The sequence below is a fragment of the Pristis pectinata genome, chromosome 16, assembly GCF_009764475.1.
Source record: "Pristis pectinata isolate sPriPec2 chromosome 16, sPriPec2.1.pri, whole genome shotgun sequence".
NCBI classification, from domain to species: Eukaryota; Metazoa; Chordata; class Chondrichthyes; order Rhinopristiformes; family Pristidae; genus Pristis; species Pristis pectinata.
In genome coordinates this window covers 20,877,542-20,901,425 of record NC_067420.1, presented here as the reverse complement: position 1 = coordinate 20,901,425, position 23,884 = coordinate 20,877,542, and the positions used below count along the sequence as shown (strand labels likewise).

Genomic DNA, 23,884 nt, shown 5'->3' with positions numbered 1-23,884 from the left:
CCAAATGCCTTCTTCACCACCCTATCTACCTGTGACACTGCTTTCAGCAAACTATGCACTTGCACTCCTAGGTCCCTCTGTTCCATAACACTCCCCAGGGCCCTACCATTCACTGTATAAGTCATACCCTGGTTTAATGTCCCAGAATGCAATACCTCCCATTTATCTAGATTGAAAGCCATTTGCAAATCCTCAGCCCATATGCCTGGCTGATCAAGATTCCCCTGTAATTTTTCATAACCTTCTACACTATTTACAACACCACCTGTTTTAGTATCATCTGGAAACTTACTAACCATGGTGGAGTACAAGGTTAATGGCAGGATTCTGGGTAGTGTGGAGGAGCAGAGGGATCGGGGGGTTCATTATCCACAGATCACTGAAAGTTGCCTCACAGGTGGATAGGGTAGTTAAGAAAGCTTGTGGGATGTTAGCTTTCATAAGTCATGGGATGGAGTTTAAGACCCGCGAGGTAATGATTTTTTAAAAATTTTATTTACAGCGTGGTAGCAGGCCCTTCTGGCCCAGTGAGTGCGTGTTGCCCATTTTAAACCCAAATTAACCTACCTATACATCTTTGCAATGTGGGAGGAAACCGGAGCACCCGGAGGAAACCCACGCAGACACGGGAGAATGTACAAACTCCTTACAGACAGCGACGGGAATCGAACCCCGATCGTTGGCGCTGTAATAGTGTCGTGCAAACCGCTACGCTACCATGCTGCCCTACAAAAATGCAGCTCTACAAAACTCTGGTTAGACCACACTTGGAGGACTGTGTCCAGTTCTGGTCACCTCATTATAGGAAGGATGTGGAACCGTTGGAAAGGGTGCAGAGGAGATTTACCAGGATGCTGCCTGGATTGGAGAGTATGGATTATGAGAAGAGACTAAGGGAGCTAGGGCTTTACTCATTGGAGAGAAGGAGGATGAGGGGAGATATGATAGAGGTATACAAAATATTAAGAGGAATAGATAGAGTAGACAGCCAGTGCCTCTTTCCCAGGGCACCAGTGCTCAATACAAGAGGGCATGACTTTAAAGTAATGGGTGGGAAGTTCAAGGGAGATATCAGAGGGAGATTTTTTACCCAGAAAGTGGTTGGTGCATGGAATGCACTGCCTGGGGCGGTGGTGGAGGCAGATACGTTGGTCAAGTTCAAGAGATTGTTAGATAAGCATATGGAGGAATTTAAAATAGGGGGATATGTGGGAGGAAGGGGTTAGATAGTCTTAGGTGTGGTTTAAAGGTTGGCACAACATGGTGGGCTAAAGGGCCCGTATTGTGCTGTATTGTTCTATAGTTCTGTGGTTCTATGCCTTGTACATTCACATCCAAATCGTTTTATAAATTACAAACAACAGAGGTCCCAGCACCGACCCCTGTGGCACACAACTAGACACAGGCCTCCGGTCTGAGAAACAACTGTCAACTATCACCCTCTGCTTTCTACTACCTAGCCAATAATAAATCCAATCCACTATATGCCCCTGGATCCCATGTGACCTAACCGTCTAGACTAACCTGCCATGAGGGACCTTGTCAAAGGCCTTGCTAAAGTTCATATAGACAATGTTCACTGCCCTACCCTCATCTACACTTGGCTATCTCCTTGAAGAACTCCAAGAGATCTGTCAGACATGACTTCCCACACACAAAGCCATGCTGCCTGTCCTGAATCAGACCCTGTCTCTCCAAATGTTGGTAGATCCTGTCCCTCAGCATCCCCTCTAGCAATTTACACACTACCGATGTCAGACCCACTGGCCTGTAGTTTCCTGGCTTGTTTTTGCTACCCCTTTTAAACAATGGTACCACATCAGCCACTCTCCAGTCTTGCCAGAGATGAAGCAAAAATCCTGCAAGGGTCTTTGCAATTTCTTCTCTAGCTTCCCATTAGGTCTGAGAATGTACTTGGGGATTTATGCATCTTAATGCACTACAAGGCCTCCAATACCTCCTCCCTGCTAATTTGTATGTGGTCCAACACAACACTACTCATTCCCCCCATTTCCTTCGCTTCCATCATTTTCTCCACAGTAAAAACTCAAGAGAAATATTCATTAAAAATCTCTCCCATTTTTTTTGGTTCCACACACAGACAGCCATGCTGATCTTTATGGGGACCTGTTCTCTCCTGAGCTACCCTTTCACCATTTTACTCTTAATATACCTATAGAATTGCTTGGGATTTTGCCTCGCCTTTCCTGCCAGATCCTTCTCCTATCCTCTTTTTGCCCTCCTAACTTCCCTCTTGAGTGCACTCCTACACTTCTTGTAGTCATCAAGAGATTCACTAGTTCCCAATTGCTCATGTGCAGTGTTTGCCTCCCTCTCTTTCTCAACCAGAGCCTCAATATCTCTAGTCAACCAGAGTTCCTGAAAGCTGCCAGCCTTGCCCTTTCACCCTAACAGGAACATGCAGGCCCTAAACTCTTGACATCACACTTTTAAAGGCCTCCCACTTGGCAGGCATTCCTTTCCCTGCAAACAATCTCGCCCAATCAGCCTCTGCAAGATCCCGCCTAATGGCTCAAAAATTTGCTCTGACCCAGTTCCAGACCTTAATCTGTGAACCGGTCTTATCCTTCTTCATAATTATTTTAAAACAAATAGAATTAGGGTGACTAGAGCCAAAGTGCTTTCCGACAGACACTTCCGCCACTTGCCCTATCTCATTCTCTAGGAGGAGGTCCAGTGTTGCACCCTCTCTAGTAGGTCCCTCTTATATATTGATAAAAGAAGCTTTCTTAGACAAATTTCACAAATTCCACTCCATCCAAGCCTTTGACACTAGTTTGGCCCAGTCAATATTAGGGAAGTTAATATCTCCCACTAATACTACCCTATTATGCTTACAACTAGCTGCAATCTCTCTACAAATCTGCTCCTCCAATTCCTGCTGACTATTGAGGGGCCTATAATACAATCCCATCAGACTGACCATCCCCTTCTTGTTTCTAAGTTCTACCCATATGGCCTCACTGGATGATCCCCCAAGAATATTCTCTCTAAGGATCATTGTTATGTCCTCTTTCATTAAGAAGGCAATTCCCCCTTCTCTCTTCCCTGTACCGGTATCATGGAACATTGAGCTGCCAGTCCCGCCCTTCCCTCAGGTGTGTTTCTGTTATGGCTATGATATCCCTGTTCCCAGAACCACTCTACGCACTGAGTTTATCTGCCTTACCTGTCAAACCACTTGCATTGAAATGAATGCAGTTTAAACCAATGGTCTTTCCTCTCCCTTTGCTGTGCTCCTGTCTATTCTGATGACTAAACTTGCTCTCATTGGCTACAGTATTATCCCCTGATTTTCCCATCAGCTAATCTACTGCTCAGGGTCCTGCTCCCCCGCCTCTCTAAACCCACTCAAGTAGCACTAGTAAATCCCCCAGCCAGGATATTGGTCACCCTCCAGCTCAGGTGCATCCCCTGTCTCTTGTACAGGTCACTCCTACCCCAGAAGAAATCCCAATGATCCAAGAACTTGAATTCCTGCCCACTGTACTAGTTCCTCAGCCACACATTGATCTGAGTTATCTTTCTATTTCGACCCTCCTAGCATGTGTCACTGGAAGTATTCCAGAGACTACCACCCTTGAGCTCCTGCTTTTTAGGTCCTCTCCTAACTCCCTATATCATGTCCTCTTCCATCAGGATGGCAACTCTCCCTCTTACCTGCACCTCTGTCACGCCTGTAGCATCTGTATCCTGGAACATTGAGCTGCCAGTCCTGCCCTCCCCTCAGGCATGTTTCTGTTATGGCTGTGATATCCTTGTCCCCAGAGCCAATCCACGTCCTGAGTTCATCTGCCTTACCTTCAAACCTCTTGCATTGAAATAAATGCAGTTTAAACCAATGGGCTTTCCTCTCCCTTTACTGTGCTCCTGTCTATCCTGACGACTAAGTTTGCCCCCTGCATGAGCTCCTCAGCCACGCATTCATCTGAGCCATCTTTCTATTTCTACCATCACTAGCATGTGGCACTGGGAGTAATCTCTTTCTACCTATGTTGTTGGTACCAACATACACCATGACCTCTGGCTGCTCACCCTCTGCAGCTGCTCAAAGATGTCCCTGACCCTGGCACCCAGGAGACAACACACCATCCTGGCATCTCTCTTGTTGCCACAGAATCTCCTGTCTGTCTCCCTATCCAGTCTCCAATCACTACCACCCTGCCTGACTTCTCCCTTACCTGCTGAGCCTCAGTGCCAGTCTCAGTGGCACCAATCTGGCTACCACTTCTGTGGCCAGAAAGGTCCTCCTCCCCTCCCCACAGCACTGCACAGCCTGTCTCTTTCCCCTTACCTCTCCTGATGGTCAACCAACTATCTGCAGCCTGCTCTTTAGGTGCGACCACCACACTATGCTCTCAGCATCCCAGATGTTCCTAAGTACTAAGTAGTGTTTTGAGCACTTTTTTTGTTCTACTTTGAACTGAGTTGTGGAATGCTATTAAGATGTGCTTTTTGTATTCTGTCTGAAGCACCACCTAACAGGCTGGGCTTACTTCATGTGTATGGTGCTGTGCAATTGGTTTAAACTGAGATTCATTAGCAAACAAAGCCTTTTGCAGCACCTTGATCTAATGTCACTTAAGCTAAACATATGCCCAGATTTTTTATCAGTAAGGGAGTGGAAAGTTATTTTCAGAAACCATTTAAGGGTTCAAGTATATTCTAAGTTTGAAGTTTTCATTCTTATGTTTCTGTTTCTGACTATATACAACATCTGTGCCTCTTGTATACCTCTATCAGGTCATCCATCAGCTTCCTTCACCTCAGGGATAACAAACCCAGGCCACCTAATCTCTCCTCATAGTTAAAGTCCTTCAATCCTGGTGAATCTCCTCTGCACCTTCTTCAGCACAATTACAACCTTCCTATTGCATGGTAACTACAACAGCCCAAGATTCTCCAAGTGCAGTCTGATGAATGTTTTGTAAAGTTGCAACATAACGTCCCCACTTTTATATTCCAAAGTTTGACCTATGAAGGGAAGCATGCCATTGACTTCTTCACCACCCTATCTACCTGTGTTGCCACTTTCAGGGAACTATGAACTTGAACCTCAAGGTCCCTTTGTTCATCAACATTCTTTAGCACCCTACCATTTACTGTGTACGTCCTACCCCCTTTTGACTTGCCAAGATGTATCATCTTGCACTTGTCTGGATTATATTCCATCTTTCCATCTGATCTATACACTGTTGTAGCCTTAGATAACTTTACTCGCTATTCACAACATTGCCAACATTTCTGTCTTCTGCATACTTACTAATTTTACTTTCTATGTTCATATCCAAGTCACTAATAGATATCACAGACAAGAGTTCCAGCACTGAATGCTGCGGTACACCACTGGTCATAGACTTTCAATCAGAAAAGCATCCTTCCACCACTATCCTCTGCCTTCTATCTCCTAGCCAATTTTGGATCCCATGTGCCTTAACCTTCTGGACCAACATACCATGTGAGACCAGGCCTTACTAAAGTCAATATAGATGCCTTACTAAAGTCCATATAGTGCTGTATTTGTTTGGATATAAAATTAATTTGTAACAGTGGCATAGTATTTATTGTTCACCATATAACATAGAGAATGTGCCTATAAGGTGCTCAGATGGTTACATTTTTAAGTTCAGTACCTGATTGAGTTAGCTGCTTTTGTCTGAGGCACATCATTTTGAGCATTAACATTGCATCAGCGGGTCTGATTATTTAATGGATGAGGGTCATCGCACCTGTGAAACCCAGAATTGTGGGTTACATGGAAAATCTAATAAATACCTATCTTATGGACTGATGCCTTGGCAGCTTTGAAACATTATAGAAGGATAGAATCTTCTCCCATCTGTTTCCTTAATCCCAAGGCTGAAGCTCGCCCATTCTTGCTGCTTCCTTCCTCCCAGTGTGTCCATCAAAGCATCAAGTGCCATGAGAACAAAGAAGTTAATGATGTAGATCAAACCACCCAGAAGCTGTAGCACCCCACCAAGGGTCTAATTTTCCCCCATTACACCATTCTAGTGGAGCATGAGGGCTGAGATAGGGCTTTCTCGGAAGACATTCTATAGATACAGAGAGCTGTATTTCCAGGTCAAGATTCGGGTGCAGTGAGCCAATGCGCTCAAGTTCCGTGATCATGATCTTTAAGTACAGTGGGCACTGTAATATAAATCCAACCCTTGTGACTCTAGACCATGGATAGCATTCAGCAGGAGCTAGAAGATAAGTAATCAAAAGTATATGCAGGCATCCAGGGGAAACACAATGTTAAGAGAAGGGTAAAGAGGACACATAGGTCAATGTATGGTAAGGTAGATAATATGTGAGGGAATATCTCTTTTTCTTCAACTACATGTGCAGGTGGATTAAATTGTGTGGAAAAGGTCAACAGCCATGGACGAAGGTTGTGTGATTTGATACCTGCCATCCTTTGATATCAGGGAGAACTAAATATGGGAGGGGCAAGTTGTCATGCTACCTTACTGCAAACTGGGCATTGACCTGTATACAGTGCTGAAAGGTGACAAAGCTGCTGGCATATTCTCAGAGTGATGCTTCTTTCTTTCAATGTAGACGGGGGTCCTCTATGCTCTTAGTTATGAGGAGAACTCAGTAATGCCACAGCAATTATTCTGCTGCATTATGTGATGTTAAAGTTAAAATAAGATGCCTTTCTGTATATATGGTGCTGTTCTTCTCTAATGCTTTTTGTAACTGTGAATAAGAGCTTGACTGAATGAATGTTAACCTGATATTGTAATCCCTGAAGCTGAGGATCCTTAGAATCAGTGCCTTCTCTTCAATGTTTTCAACTAGAAGCCCTTCCTTGAGGGCAAGCTTGTCACTTGCTTTGTGTGCACTCTTGAATTGTGGCCAGCTTAGCTGGGCAGAAGAAGCATATTGTCAACTCTCCCATGGGCATCCCAATCTCCATTTTGGCAGCTATATGAGTCTCCTTGTACTTCGCATCTGCGTGCGTGTGTGTGTGTGTGTGTGTGTGTGTGTGTGTGTGTGTGTGTGTGTGTGTGTGTGTGTGTGTGTAGTGGATGGGGGATGGAGAAGGGGGGGGGGGGTTGTCAGCCTGGAATGCAGGGTATGTGCTTTGTTGTCCATTGACTGTCCATTGATACTTGTTTTTATCTTAAGAAATCTTGGAATAGTAAATGAAGGAGGGGTAAGGTGTCCAGCCATTTTTGATGTGCAAACTTGTATTGACCAAGGAAACTCCTATAAGGAGACAAAATCTGCCTTAAAATTTCTTCCTCTTCATATAAGTAATAGAGTAGCATCATAGTTTTTGCATGGAGAAGTCAGTAACCCAACAGCTCTTGTTTTCTGCCTGGTTGTGATGCTAATTCTGAGGAAATAAACTGCTTTTTCATAATTGGTGTCAGTGACATGACTATATAGTGTTAATATGGTGTGATTTATGATCCAAATTTGTATTTGTAGCGTGTCATTGGGAGGAAGTTATGTCAACTAAACTTGTGTCTGTGGGGACACAACCTTGGAATTGAAAATGAAAACAACAGGGACACAGCTCGCAGATTGTGGAAAAATCTTAAAAGAATGAGTAAATTGGGATAAAAAGTGACAGACATGGTGCAGGTTCCTTAAACCTGAATTTTCTCATTTAAAAAAGTCATTCCAACAGTGTTCCTGCTTAAACTGGTTACAAAATTTATCTTTGGTTGGGATTTCTCTGCAGTCTCTGGTGATCAGACTGACTTTCAAGTATAAAATATTAAGCAAATTTGTTAGAAGTAACCAATAAATACAGTAATATGAACAATGCTGCAATTGTACATTTATATATGACTACTGTTATAGAGAGTAATATTCGAGTAATTTTGTATTTGCATTTAGAAAGTCTATCATTTAACTCAAGTAGGCAAAATAAAACGACTGTCACTCTTAATAATGAGAGATGGGGTGGGGATTGAATTGACTAGTGCCTCACCTTCAAGTTGAGTTTATAAGATATAGCATTCACTTGGCCACTCATGTTAAGTTTTTGAACATCTTGTGCCACTGCACCTAAATCCTCAGTTGTGACATGCGATGCAGGAATCACAACTGCCTTTTGAAGAGTTTTACTGCTGGATGTCCTGACCCCCAGTGGATGGAATTACTTCAGCTCCACTTCAAATTCTGCTCCATAGTCCAGTGTCGGGAAATCTTTTGAGGCCCAACTCTCCCTTGCAATGCATTCTTCAATTCAGCTTCAGTTCCATAATACCTCGCCAATTCCTTCTTATTGCATCTCCCCGTTAGGAATTGTGTCTCCATTTTAAGATTCAAGTGCCTGTCTTTTATTTGCTTTCACTCCCACCCTGTCCTATCTTTTCTGTGGTCTTCTGCACCGTTGCAATGGGTTCTAACAAAAACTTGAGAAACAGCACCTCGTCTTCTATTTGGGCATATTGTAGCTTTTGGGACTCAATATTAAATTCCACAATTTCAGATAACTTTTTATTTATATCAGAACTGGTCAATTCTGCAATCTGACTAAACATACATAATATTAACTCACTTTCTCTTCTCTCCATGCACACTGGGCATTCCCATTTGGTTTTAGTTCTCAGTAACAGCTCTGGGCTACAGATCACAGTTTTAACATGTCCCCCAGTTTGTTTGGTTACTGTCTAACTGCCCTCATTCAGTTATCAACCATACGGGTCCATAAACAATGGTCACCTTGGCAATTCTGGCCACACCCTGCCAGAGATATTACATTTATCCGATCTATTCCTACCCCACTTTGTCTGCAACTTAAAGCTAATTTGTTTTTTCACTTTCTCAGTTATGATGAAGGGTCTTTGGCCTGAATTGTTAGCCATGTTTCTCTTTCCACATATATTACCTGACCTGCTGAGTGTTTCCAGCGTTTTTGGTTTTTATTTTGATTGATGCTAGTTGATGCTAGCTTTGAGTGGAATTAACAGCACATGACAACAGGGTCCTGCTGAAGCCGTAAGCAAATAAACACTGAGGTTGTCATTTGTTACATGCAGGAGGTTTGCTGGTGCATTTGGGGAGAGCTTAAGCTAATTTAACAGGGGAGTGGGGCAGAGAGTAGATGTACATTTAGTGAGGAAGGTCAGAATCCGGTTTATTATCACTGACTTGTATGTTGTGAAATTTGTTGTTTTGCAGCAGCAGTAAAATCCAAGACATAAAAATTACTATAAATTATGAAATAAATAAATAGTGCAAAAATAAAAGGAATAACGAGGTAGTGTTCATGGACCATTCAGAAATCTGATGGCGGAGGAGAAGAAGCTGTTTCTAAATCATTGAGTGTGGGTCTTCAGGGTCCTGTACCTCCCCTCCAATGGTAGTAACGAGAAGAGGGCATGTCCCAGATGGTGAGGGTCCTTGGTGATGGATGCTGCCTTCTTGAGGCACTGTCTCTTGAAGGTGTCCTTGATGGTGGGGAGGGTTGAGCCTGTAATGTAGCTGGTTGAGCCTACAACCCTTTGCAGCCAAATATAGAAGGAAAACTAAGTTAGCCCAATATGGACAATTATCATGCCTATGTATAGATACGTAGGAAGAATGCAAGGCTATAATCACATCAATTTTAATGTAAAGAGTCTGATTAGTAAGGCAGATGAACTGAGAATGCTGATTAGCACATGACAATATGATACTGTTGTTGCTGTCATCAGAGACCTGGTTGACAGGGCAGGAGTGGCAACTTAACATTCCAGTGTTAAGAATCTCGAGGCGTGACAGGAGTGGGGAGAGGGAGGGTAATGTAAAAGAGGAGGTAATATTGTGGTTTCAGTTAAGGAGACCATCACAGCTGTAATGAAGGCAGATATCCCAGAAGGCTGTTCAAATGAGTTCTATGGTTACAGTTTAGGAACAGAAAGGGGGTGATTACTTTGCTGGGAATGCACCACAGGGCTCCAAACAGTTAGCAGGAGATAGGTGAGCATTTGTGTTGGCAAATAACAGAAAATATAAAGATAATAGGATTTATAGTAGTAGGGCATTTCAACTTTCCTAATATAACGCAGCTACATGGAACTGAAAATGGGGTAGGCACAACAAGAATATAGAAATTATTGGGGTACTTAGAAAAAGAAATTAGAAGAGCAGGGGGTGGGCATGGAGGTATAAAATATTACTAGCAAATAACAGTGAGGAAAATTTCAAAGCATTTTGTTAGTATATTAAGTGCAAGAGGGTAACTAGTGGAAAAATTTGGGCCCATTAGGGACCAAATGGGCAATCTGTACACAGCTAGAGGACAAAGGTGAGGTTTAAAATGATAATTGGGGCCTAGGCCTGTTGAGAAAGCATGGTAGCCAGGACCCAGGTGTGTTAGAGGGAGCGCGTGTGCCAGGGCCTGGGTGAGAGGAAAGGGAGCACAGCAAATGTTACTTGGTGAATCAGGCGCCGAACCATCGGGATTTCCTTATTGTTGGATGGTACACTATTAGAGTTTTACTGTACTTCTCATCTGTATTTACTAAGGATTTATAGTTGGAGAATTCAGGGAGGGTGACAGTGAATTTCTTGAATGAGTTACCATTAAAAGGGAAGTTTTAGATGTCTTAGTGGGCTAAAAGGCGAATAAATACCCAATACCTGATGAGATGTATCGCAGACTGCCACGGGAGGCATCAGAGGCTGTTTGGAATCTGGAACGCACTGTATCAGGGTTTGGCAGAGGCAGAGACTTTAACAACATTTTAAAAAAGGTATGTAAATGAGTGCTTGAATCAATATGTCAGAAAGCTATGGTCCACATGCAGGAAAATGGAATTAGTATAGATGGGTACTTGATGGTCAGTTTGGACTTGCAGGTTAACTTTAATATGCAGTCTGCAGAGTGTGGAATGGGCATGGGTTATTGTGCATCTTTTGAAATTAACCTTGTAATTAAAAACTGTAATGCTGATTCCTTGGCCCAATTCCTTCCAACAGGAGAGCCACTGGTTGTGACTGCTATTTGGAAATTTCTATGCTTGCAGTTACTGGTTTTCATTAGATTCAATGGACTGGTAATCAAAGTTTACAGGACTACAATTCCTTGCAAACACTACTGGAAGTATCTAACTGAAAATTGGTCAGTGTGTGTTTTCAGTATGTGCTGAAAATCTTCAAGTACACATTATACACCTGTTGGTCAATTATGTGAAACACATAATTCATGTTTCTTTGTATGGTCGCCAGTTGATTGGCTAAAATAGTTAAATTATGCACCACGGGTTTAAAAGCCAAGGGCTGGTGTCCATTGACTCTGAAGCATGAGGTTTGTTTCTCCTTGGCCAGTTAATTCAAATAACTCACCAATGTATGATTTTGCAAGGTTAGTAATTTTGAAATTTTGCTTTCCTTTTAGCTGGGAAAACAACGGGCATCAACTAACTACAACCTTGTACACATGGCTACTCCAGATGTCAGCGTTCATGTGGAGGAGGTAGTTGTCGTAACAACACCTGACACCCCATCAGATGGAAATTCAGTTGAAGAGGTGAAAACGGTTTTGGTAGACTTCAAATCGACACAGCCTAGGTAGGAAGACAAGCTCTAAACTCTTGTGTGTATGTCATCTGCGTATTAGTTCTTAAAGCAAACTGATGTAAGTAACTGTTGATATAATACTGCTGTTGGTTTTGGGCAAATTGTAGAATTATTGAAATGTCATTATCTTTCTTTTAAAAGATAGTAGATGTTAAGTATAATGATAACCACTGCAGAAGCACCACTCAGCTTTAAGATGAGATTTCCTTTAACAGGAAAAGATCAAAAATAAAATATGCAGCGCAGCGTACTGCACAAAGGCCTGTGGTCATGGTTTATGTGAAAGGTAATCAGGCACAAGTTAGCAATTGAGTTTAGATCACACTGTAGATCTAGAGAAACAAGAGACTGCAGATACTAGAATTTGGAGCAACAAACAATCTGTTGAAGGAACATGCAGCATCAATGGGGGGGAAGGAATTATCGATATTTCAGGTTGAAACCCTGCATCAGGACCCGATTCTGATGCTGATCCAGGTCCTGATGCAGGGTTTCAAACCAAAACATCGATGATTCCTGCCCCTCCCCTTTTTCCACCCTCCCCCCAGATGCTGCTTGACCTGCTGAGTTCCTCCAGCAGATTGTTTGCTGCACTATATAGACTTATCTTAGTAATGGGTAATCAGTTAGCAGATTCCAATAATTCATTGTGACTTAGATTGATAGTATCTTTAACCATAGAGTTGATGAGATGATGATTGGCAGTAATTCATTTGGAAGAATGTGAACAGGCCTGCAGTAAAGTGCTTTTCAATTCAGCTTCTGAAGAGCAAGATTTTTCATACTCAGTGTTTACCTTCTCCTATTATCGAATAATCTAAAATAATGAAACCTGTTTTGTTGCTATGTATTGCTAATCTCTTTAAAAAAGTTGATATTTACCTGAGCTTATGAAACCTGCTATGTGGAAAAGTTTGCATTAGTCCAAATTTATGGCATCTTAGACAGAATATAAATATTCTTGAAATAAATACATTTTTTTCACCTAAAGGCTTGGTCCTTAGTGCTATTTACTCCATTTCTGTAACATCAAAATCCTGAGGCTAAATTCAACCACACAGTTATCTTAAACTCCTAAACTGCAGATTAAAAATATATTTTGTGAACATCCACCAGGTTTAGTAAGAGGCTCTGGTACATGTGACTCCCTGGTAACTGGGAGAGGCAAAAAAATAGAAATAATTGTCTCAGATTTTCTCAGTGATCAAAGCCAATCCAGGAGAATATATTATCCGTGACAACAACTTGTTCTTATAGTGTCTTTTACACAGTAGACCTCCCCAAGAATTGTAAATATACTTTCTGATTGATGCCCCTTGACACTGGCCAAGAACTGGTCTAGGTTCCTTCTGAGGCACAAACTCTACAATACATTCTTGAGGCATGCTCTTCTCTGGCAAAAGAAGAACCAATTATGATATTGGGCAGGCACGGTAGTGTAGCAGTTAGTGTAATGCTATTACAGTGCCAGAGACCTGGGTTCAATTCCCGCTGCTGTCTGTAAGGAGTTTGTACGTTCTCCCCGTGTCTGTGTGGGTTTCCTTCAGGTTTCCTCCCACATTCCAAAAGACGTACGGGTTAGGAAGTTGTGGGCATGCTATGTTGGTGCCGGAAACGTGGTGACACTTATGGGCTGCCCCCAGAACACTCTACGCAAAAGATGTATTTCACTGTGTGTTTCGATGTACATATGACTAATAAAGATATCTTATTGTGGCCATTACAGAGACTTGGTTGAGAGAGGGACAGGATTGGATGCTTAATGTTCTAGGGTTTAGATATTTTAGAAAAGATAGGGGGGTAAAAAGGAGGGTGGGTGGTGGATGGGGACATTGCATTATTTGTCGGGGACAATATCACAGCTGCATTCAGAGGGGACATAATGGAGGGCTCATCCACTAAGTCTATATGGGTAGAACTCAAAAATAAGAAATGTGCAATCGCTCTGATGGGATTATACTACAGACCCCCCAAATAGCCACCAGGACATTGAGGAACAGATATGCAAGCAGATTAGGGATAGGTGTAAAACCAATAGGGTTGTTGTCATTGGATAACTTCAACTTCCCCAATATAGACTGGGACCTCCTTAGAGCAAGAAGTTTAGACTGGGCAGAATTTATTAGTTGCATCCAGGAGGGTTTCAAATCAGTACTTAGATAGTCCAATTAGAAGAGGTGCCATACTGGACCTGGTGTTGGGAAATGAGCCTGGCCAGATGATTAACCTTTCAGTGGGGGAAAATTTATGGAAGAATGACCACAACTCCTTAAGTTTTAAGATTACTTTACATAAGGATAAGTATGGACCTTGCAGGAAAGTATTGAATTGGAGCAGGGCAAATTATAAGAGTATTAGGAAGGAACTAGGGAGAGTTAATTGGAACAGCTGTTTTTGGACGTCCACTTCTGATATGTGGAGCATGTTTAAAGACCAACTGTACAGGACAGGTATGTTCCAGTAAGAAGGAAGGACAAGGATGGCAAGGTAAGGGAACCTTGGCTGTCGAGAGAGGTGGTGAGTTTAGTCAAGAAGAAAAAGGAAGCATATGTAAGGTTTAGGAAGCTAAAGTCAAATGGAGGATTATAAAGAAGCTAGAAGAGAACTCAAGAAGGGAATTAGGAAAGCCAGGAGGGGGCAAGAAAAGTCCTCGGCAAGTAGGATTAAAGAGGATCCCAAGGCATTCTGTACATGGATCAAGAGCAAGAAGATAACTAGGGAGAAGGTAGGACCACTCAAGGATAGAGCATGTACTTGGAGGCGGAAGATGTGGGCAAGGTCCTAAATAAGTACTTTGTGTTGGTATTTACCAAGGAGAATAATGTGGAAGATAATGAGATCAGTGTGGAGTATGCTAATATGCTAGGGCATTTTGAGATAAAGAAGGAGGTTGTGTTGGGTCTCTGAAAGCACATTAAGGTGGATATCCCCAGGGCTTGATGGGATATACCCCAGATTATTGAGAGAGACAAGAGATGAGATTGCTGGGGCTTTAACCAAGATCTTCAGGTCTTCTCTAGCAACAGGTGAGGTCCCCGGATGACTAGGAAGTAGCTGATGTCCTTCCATTTTTCAAGAAAGGAAAGTTTTTCACGCAGAGAGTGGTGGGTGCCTGGAATGCGCTGCCAGGGGTGGCAGCAAATACGACAGAGGCATTTAAGAGGCTCTTAGATAGGCACGTGAATGTGCAGAGAATGGAGGGAAATGGACGTTGTGTAGGCAGAAGGGATTAGTTTAGTTAGGCATTTAATTACTAGTTTAATTAGTTTGGCACAATATTGTGGGCTGTAGGGCCTGTTCCTGTGCTGTGCTATTCTACGTTCTATGTTAATGTATAGCCTAATTCTAACTCTGTTTATATTAGGACTCACCTTTATTTTCTTCCTTGCTTTGATGTGCATGTTACCAGTCACATATTAACACAATTTTCCATTTGTCCTTCATTATAATATTCAGAGGGATTGTAAGAAAAGCAGCAAACATTGATTGCAGGAGCTGGTAAATGCTCAAGCTTTTCATCATGCATTCAGCTGTTTTGAACCATGATGAAGTACACTTTAGGCACATTATTGGTTTTGCAGATTATTCCCAGCAATATTATTATGCTTATAAAAGTATTATCTACTTAAATCATAGAGAAATGCATTCTGTCCAATAGTGCAATTCATAATTTTATGGATATTAATTATTAGTATATTCTTTGCAATCACAGGAAATTTGCATAGATTGCTGTACAAGTTGTTTATGTCTTAGTTTATCACTGATTAAAGGCACCTGCAGCATTTAACTTGTCCAAAATATCACACTTCGTATCATGCTGAGTGGCACATTAACAAAAACGGCTATTTATTTGTCAAGTGTATACCAGAGCAAAACAAATAATGCCAATGAACCCACATGCCTGTGCCTGCAGCTCAGAAAGCAAGCTTGCCTGAGGTTTCTGATGAAAGTCTGCTTCTATTAATTTAAATAGTCCACATGCACAGGAGAATCTTGACTTTTAGCACACTTGGCTGGGCCAGAGAAATAGTTTTCCTCAAAGGGTTGTGATTTGCTCTTAAAAGGGGAAGTTGTTGAGATGGTGGGATGTGGGTCGATGTTACTCCACTTAATGCAAAGCAATTTGAGTTCCTTTTGTAAGAGCATTATCAAAGAAGTGAATGGAAGAAAAAATATCAGTTAAGCCTTGATATAAGCTGAATTGGAGGAGTCTGATCTCACTCAAAGCAGTAAGCCAGGCTGCAAATGAGGAACAAACTAGCTGACAGCATGCATACATCTATTATGGGATCTATCAACCAGTGTACAGACTCAAGTTGAGTACTCCTAAACCTTTCAGAAGGGACCATTTCACACATAAGAGTTTTGAATATTTTTAAATTTGTTTTCTGATTTACATATCTCTAGATGTGGCCAGCAATTAATGACTAGGCATTTCTAACCACTTCAAACTACCCTGAGACAGAGAGCTGAGCTGCATTCTTGAAACCTTTTTTGAAGATTGGAAACTTCTCCTCCTCACTGATCATCCACACAGGCACATCTTGGGGCTGCGTGCTTAGCCCCTTGCTGTACTCTCTCTATATCTATGACTATATGGCTAAGCATATTCCAACGCCATCTACAAATTCACTGACGACACCATTATTATTGGCAGAATCATGGATGGTGACAAGGAGGCGTACAGGAGTGAGGTAGGTCAGCTGTTTGAATGGTGTAACAACAATCTTATGGTCAAGACCAAGGAACTGATTGTAGACTTCAGGAAGGGGAAGTCAGGTGATCAAGCACCAGTCTTCATTGAAGGGTCTGCGGTGGAAAGGATGAACAGCTTCAAGTTCCTATGTGTTAACAGCTCAGAGAGTCTATCCTGGGCCCAGCACATAGATGCAACCATGAAAAAGGCGAGCCAGTTTCTCCCTTAGAAGTTTAAGGAGATTTGGCATGTCATCAAAGACTCTGACAAACTTCTCTAGATGCAAAGGAACACAAGAAGCTACAGACTCGCCAGTTCCATCACGGGTACAGCTCTCCCCATTATTGAGAACATCTACAAGTGGCATTGTCTCAGGAAGTTGACATCCATTATTAAGGTCCCCTACCATTCAGGCCATGCCCTCTTCTCATTGTTGCCGTCAGGCAGGAGGTACAGGAGCCTGAAGACCCACACCTTGAGGTTCAACAACTTCTTCCCCACTGCCATCAGGTTCTTGAATTGACCTGAAAAACCCTAATACTAACTTGAACTATACTTCATTTTTCTCTCCCTCAACTTGCACTTTTGTCGTTATGTTTATTTTTGTTCATTTTGTCGTGTAAGTTATGTATAATTTATGTTTATGTTAATTTATATTTGTACTGTGCTGCTGCTGCAAAAAGCTTATTTTCAAGGCATTTATACCCTGGGTACGTATGCCCATGACAATAAACTTGAGCTTGTCCATATTATTAACGTATTCCCATATTTTTACAGGATTGATAGGTAGAGAGTTCTTGGATGTGATCAAGTGACAATGAAGGAGTGTGATGTTCTAAAAGAGAACAGTGTAATTTGGAGGAGAACTTTAGGTGGTAGCATTCTCATGCACCTGCTGCCTTTGTCCTTTTAGATGGAGGAAGTTGCATGTTTGAGAGATGCCATTAAAGCCCAGAGGGATTGCACACGTGCATTTGTAGCTGTTACAAGTTTTATGCGTAGTTTGCAAATGCTGGATGTTGTAATTGTTTAGGATGATTAATGGGGTGTTGGCTGCTTTGTGCTAGAAACATGGTCTTTTACTGTGCAACAGCTGGATTGTAAACTTTTCTGAAATTGAATGCAGAACAGGAAATGGATACTTGGGCTTAGAAGCGAAACCACTTCACTGCTGTTAGGGAGATGGAGGTTAGTGAGATGTGTTCTTGGTGGGATCAGCAACTGTGGGTGTGGAGGGAAATTTAGTAAAAATGAAGCTGTCATGGATTGTGGCTGCTGATGGGATTATGGTTGTGTGTGAAATTAAAGCAGCAAATGCAGGAGGAAAAAAAATGTAAGCCTTGAGAATTGTTTGCATAACCAAAAAAAAACTTTGGTGTGAAGTTAAAAGTTGGAGTAGAGCAATTTTGTGCACATTTTTAGCTGCCTTTTCAGAGGGAAACTGTTGACTTTTTGACAGGATTTTTGTTTGCCCTGGCACCTTTTAATCTGATGTAAAACTCCCCTTAATAATATCAACAGTAGAGTAACAAAACACATCTGCATTAATTTTCAACCTGGCAGGATTGATAAGCAACGGTTCTTATTTACTCACAGGTGAATCAGCTTTCCCTAACTGCAAATCCACCGAAACTGCTACTTAAATCTCCCAGCACCAAAATTGTACTCTCTATGCTTTGAGATCTGTGACCTCAAATATAGCCTCACACATGTGCCTGGAATGCATTGCTCATTAAGGTCACAGTTCTTGTCAGTTTTCCAGCTTCAGTTTCATTTCAAGCTGATGTTTCTGTTGCATGAAGTGTTGCAAGTTTACTACTCACTACTGCATTAAGGAGGCTTCCCAAACTCCAAACTCATTTATTCCACAGGATTTGACAATTCAGGCATGGGCATTTGATTGCAGTGCAGGTTTCATTAATGTACAGGCATTCATAGATTGCAGTGTCTTTGCAGAGACTTCCCACCATGGGTTTTCCATGGGCTCCTTGTACAAGGAACATGTGTTCTTCAGGAATGATTTTTCATCAGCTTTTGCAGCTCCTTTTTATCCTTGGAAGTATCACCACCACCACCATCACCACAAATCCTCTGTATCCCTCTTTCCTTCTACCATTATTGCAGAATCTAGTTAATCAGTACCTGGAAGAATGCTGTTTGCAATGTGCTATCTTTGGCATCTGAGATCGTACCTTCTGTGCCAGATGCTGGCAGCTGCAATAACCTGCAGCATATCAGGAGAAAATGCTACACTGAGATCAACAATGTAAGAATCAACATTGAATTGCACAGGAGAACAGGACAACACTCTAGTGCGAACCTTGGAATTGAAGATTTTGATAATTATATCTGTTAATGAAAAAATGAACCCTTGCTGTCTGCATTATTTTAACTAAGTGGATAAGGAACTATAGTACTTTAAAAGAAGGTGGAACAAAGCAGCATTTTAACATCTATTTCAAAAATAATAATTTTAAAGCTTTGTTTATATTTCTGTCTATAGTTTTGTCAATGAATGCTATGGAATCATATGGTTAAGATAAATTGCCTTTAACCAAAATGCCACTTGAAAGCATAACCTTTTGAGAATAACAATAAGAATATTACAGGATGTGAAAAAGTGATCGGAGATTATGTAAATAACAGCCAACTTCCAAAATCTTTTTTTGTCTTAATTTCATATGTTCATGTTTTAAGCTATTTCATACTTGCAATGAATGCAAATCTTGGATTAAGTGGCAAAAGAGAATTGGGAAAGGATGTCAAATGTTAATGACGTTACTAGTTTTGTAATTTCATTTGGAAGAGTGAGTGTCAATCTTATATTGATCAAGAAAAATGATGTTGTTTCTGGAAATTTTGCCAATTTTGTTAGTCTGTGCCTAAGTGTGCTTGTGGATTAGTTTTAGCTCAGGTTGATTCAGAATAAAGCCTTTACATCAAAGGACTAGGATGATATCCCCATCAAGTAGGTGGATCTTAAGTCAAGCTATAGAGATGATAGCAGAAGAGCATCAAGTCCTCTGTGATGCAGTTTTATTGGTTTTAAAACATAATACTTGGAGGCCTAACTATTGAATTGCTTTTCTTTAAAATAGCAATTAATTAAGTGCTTTGAAAATATACATGATGAATTGATTTTAAGAGAAACATCTGACAATGAAATTCTGTGCAGACTAAGTACAGTTTACTGTGTTTATATGCATGTCCTTTATGTACATGATTCTAAGATTCATCTGGTTACATTAGTCTCATATGTGCAAAATTCCTTTTTATTTCTGACTAACCAGTGGAGGATTAAGTGAAGATAGTATGGACTCTGTCAACACTCCTGGAACCTATTCATCTTCCTCCACACTTATTCAGAAAGGTGATATTATCGGTAAGTGCAGTGACTGCATACTATCATAACTATGTCAGTTGTGATGTTAATCCTGTGATGTTGTTTATACTTATCATTAGAGATGGTAAAATAGAACCAAGCGATGGTGACTGAAGGAATTTGACCTATTGCAATTTTTCTATGAGAATAGGAAGAAACTTTAAAACATTGAACATAATTTAAAATCTGGGAAGGGCACTGTTTAAAACAAAGTTTTTGTATCCGTTACCTGTAAATTTGGTCTTATTCAATGGATTATGCTTTGAGCCAAATGTTTGTATTGTGTAAAGGACAACCATTTTAATTTCTTTGTTAAAATAATTCTTTACAACCTTATTTTGAACTGAATATGGATAATGGCAAGACTGTGTTGATGAGCTGATGACCTGCAATGGGAAGAAGCTATATTTGTAAAATAGAAAATTACATATTTGTAAGTTTTTGGCAAGTCTGATGCTACTGCAGATTAGATTTGAAGAGCATGGATACTCACACAAGAATTACGTACATATTTGTAATTAAAATGTCTTCTAATTATTATTAAATTTACCTTGTAGTAGAATACTGGAGCATTATGAGAGCCTTGGTTTTATAAGTGGCATTGTTGACCTCCTAGAAAATCAACTGCTGTGAGATTCATCTTCTCACCAGGGAATGAATTGATTCTGCAAGATACTTTATCATAGAAACATCTTTGAAACAAACTTTTTCAAAATAACAGTTCCCCTCTGAGGTGTAAACTTTGAAAATAGATTCACCTATAATACTGTCAGAATTAGCAATAATGCATAAATAGAATTGTTTCTAAGACTTGGTTATTTTATCTACCATAGTAGTTTCTTGAAAAAAAATTCTTAAAGCAACTGGAAAGTTAGATCTGTTTCCAACTATTAATTAAACCATGGCACATTATCAAAACATTTTTTTCAACCAGCTGTAATTACTGTGATGTAAGCTGCAAAAGAACAATATTCATTTGCTGGTAGTCCCTTTCTGTTTTGGTGCCTAAAAATTGTTTGTGATGCAACTATGTGAATCTTGATTGTTTTGCAGTTTACTTGACTGTAATGAATGGTCTTTGACCTTTTAAAACCTGCTTCCACAACCAAAATGGAAGGTTGGAGTCAGGGACAGGAAGATGTCTGGAAAGTTTTTTTCAAGTAAACAAATACTATATATAAAAGATAGTTTCAGTAGAAAAGAGATAATAGAGGAACAACAAAGCAAGCACAAGTGTAGCGATTGCACTTTTTATTTGTAAGACAGGGTTACTCAGGTGTGGTAGTGATAATCCAATTTTATCCACTGGTAATACATATAAATCCAAGAGTTAATTCCTGAACTCAAATTGGATGTGTTGTTCTGAAATTATGTTTAATTGCAAATAAGTATTGAAAAGAAGAGGTTCTTTGATATTTGTAATGCAGTCATTTGGTGCTACTTAGCAATTGACCAAGAATTGTACGTATCACTCTGATGATCTTATTTATATATTTTTGTGCACATACAATATTCTTTGAGTTAACATAATTATTCTTGAATTGTGTAATTAAATGGCCACTTTTTATGGTTTTATAGCTTTCAAGACCATACTAAGAGATATGTAAGATCTTGTTTGTAGAAGTCTATTAAGCAGCTTTTTCTCCCAGTATAATCCCTAAGGTGTGATATCTCTTTTTTTCAGTAATCGGTTTAAGAGCAGTACCCAGAGATATCACTAGCTACCAATCTCTACGAGAGAAAGTAATTCTTTGAGAATTGGCACATAGTAAGTCTGGTCTGCCTTTACACAATTCATAAGTATCTTGCAAACTTCATAAAGATGGGACAAATCAAATTGCCAAAAATAGTTTGGACAACACAATATGTCATGGAACCAAACCGGGAACAGTGTGTTTTATACCTTCTGTGCAATGGTACAGGTTAAATTAAAGATATTACAGGTCCTCTGGGGAGAAGCCCTCACAGTATCATTGATTTTAAGAGCAATATATTTGTTGGAAACTTGAGTTATAAATTTAAATGAGGCTTGTTATGTAAGTATGAGGGGAAAATTAACCAAATAAGTTTGCAAAATGATATGAAAAGGTATAATGGGAGAAAATAGCAAACAATTAAAAAAGCATTGCATATTTCTTGACAAGAGCATATTTCATTGAGAAATTAAAATGGGAAAAATGAAGCATCCATGATTAATTAGATGTTATGGATAGTATTATTGTAAAAGCACATTATAATGTTGCTGAGAAGTTTTAATATGCCTAAGGATTGCCAGAATTTTTTTTTACAAATCAGCAAAGGCTCACTGAAATTTGATAAATAGAATACTAGCAAGAAATGTTGTTTTAAGAAAAATAGTAGTAAGAAGCTTTTGCAAGCATATAAAAAAAGAGCAGCAAAAGTAAAAGTGCCTCTTTCAGAAACAGAAAGGGGAGAAATTTTAATGTGGAATATAGCTAGTTTGTACAAAAGGCACAATAATTTCTCCAGAAATAGAGGGGAAACAGGTCTCTAAAGGGAATTAAAATAGTTAGTATTTGTTGAGGAAATGTACTGGAGAAATTAATGGATTAAAAATAAACCTTTTCCGTGGACCTGATGGCATGCATTCTATTTTCATAAAGGTAGTTAGCTGCAAAGGTGTGGATGGATAAATAATGATCTTCCAAAATTCCCAAGATTCTGGAACAGTCCTGGTGGATTGGAAGATCGTGAGTGGAATACTTAATAGAGTCATAGCATTGTACACCATGGAAACAGGTGCTTTGGCCCAACTCACCCATGCCAATCAAGATGCCTGTCTAAGCTTAACTCATTTGTCTGCATTTGGCCCATATCCCTCTTAACCTTTCCTATCCATGTCTTTTTAATTGTTGTTATTATACCTCCCTCAACCACTTCCTCTGGCAGGTCTTTCCATACATGCACCACCCTCTGCATGAAGAAGTTGCCCCACAGGTTCCCTTTTAAATAATTCCCCTTAAACCTCTGGCCTCTAGTTCTTGATTCCCTTTCCCTGGGGAAAAAGACTGTGCATTCACCCTATCTAAGCCCCTTATGATTTTGTACACCTTTATAAGGTCATCCCCTATGCTCCAAGGAATAAAGTCTTAGCCTGGCCAACCTCTCCCTATAAACTTAAGCCCTTGAGTCCTGGCAATGTTCTCGTAAATCTTCTTTGCACTCTTTCCAGCTTAATGATGTCTTTCCTATACAGAGTAACCAAAACTGTACACAGTACTCCAGGTATGGCCTTACCAATGTCTTGTCCAGCTGCAACGTAACATCCCAACTCCAATACTCGATGCCCTGACTGATGAAGGCCAGCATGCCAAATGTTCTTCACCACCCTGTCTGCCTGTGATGCCACTTTCAGGGAATGATGTACTTGTACTTCTAGGTCCTGTTGTTCTACAGTACTCCCCAGGGCACTACCTTCAATAGCAGGAGGGAAAGAGAAAGTTGGGAACTATAGACCAGTCAATCTGAGACCAACTAATACGAAAATATGGAAATCCTTTGGGCCGTAAAGTACTTGGCTCTTGCTGGCTATTTCACATGTAGTTGTCGTGGATCAGTTAGTTTTTGATTTCAGGAGCTGTGCATTACAACGCAGAAGTCAGACTGAGCGCTGTTGGAGATGGGGACAGAGCACAAACAAAAGGCACCTTGTGTGGGTCTCCTCAGCTTTATACAGGAATGGCCGACGTAATTAGCATGACCCCATTCATTTGAATGGGTTTCTGATCTTGATTTTAAAAAAATCTGTGGTTTGTTTATTTTTCCTTTTTTTACTTTATTTTTAAGTTTTGACTATTTTTTGTTGGATTAATTTTTAAAGTAAATTTAATTTAAACTTTGTATTACTTAAATTCATTTAAATTGCTTTTAAATATCTTTGGGGGAAGCACCTTAGGATCCACTATCTGAGGCCCAGTTACCATTTAAACCCAGCTTCACTTAGTGGGATGACTGCATCAGTCAGGCCTGTTTGATTGAAACCACAGAGCTGCAAATGGTAAGTGTGGCTGCAGGAATATTGTTGGGTGGCTAACGTGATCCAGTGCAAGATTATGGTTGCAGGGCACTTAGAAAATTCATAATATGATCCAGCATGTTTTGCATTAAAGGAAATTAGAGAACTAAAACAGAAGGAAACTACAGAAACTAAACTGCCAGGAAATTGATAGAACTAATGAATATTTTTAAGGATGTAACTGGCTGTGTAGATAAGGAGGAACCGGTGCAAATAG

General features: G+C 40.4%; 1 protein-coding gene across 3 annotated transcripts in view; it reads left to right on the top strand.

Annotated features, from left to right (window-relative positions):
• gmeb2 (glucocorticoid modulatory element binding protein 2) overlaps nucleotides 1-23,884 on the top strand; it is a 64,401-nt gene that overhangs the window by 9,722 nt on the left and 30,795 nt on the right. The window contains exons 1-3 of one of the 3 annotated variants that reach the window (XM_052031531.1): nucleotides 11,512-11,544; nucleotides 19,540-19,631; nucleotides 21,316-21,399. Coding sequence is in view for 1 of the 3 variants with exons in the window: in XM_052031530.1 (XP_051887490.1) it covers nucleotides 11,414-11,544; nucleotides 19,540-19,631 (223 nt within the window). In the remaining 2 variants the exon portion in view is untranslated. Of the gene's footprint in view, nucleotides 1-11,371; nucleotides 11,545-19,539; nucleotides 19,632-21,315; nucleotides 21,400-22,255; nucleotides 22,343-23,884 lie in introns of those variants that run through there. The other 2 variants (XM_052031530.1, XM_052031532.1) reach the window with 2 other exon arrangements.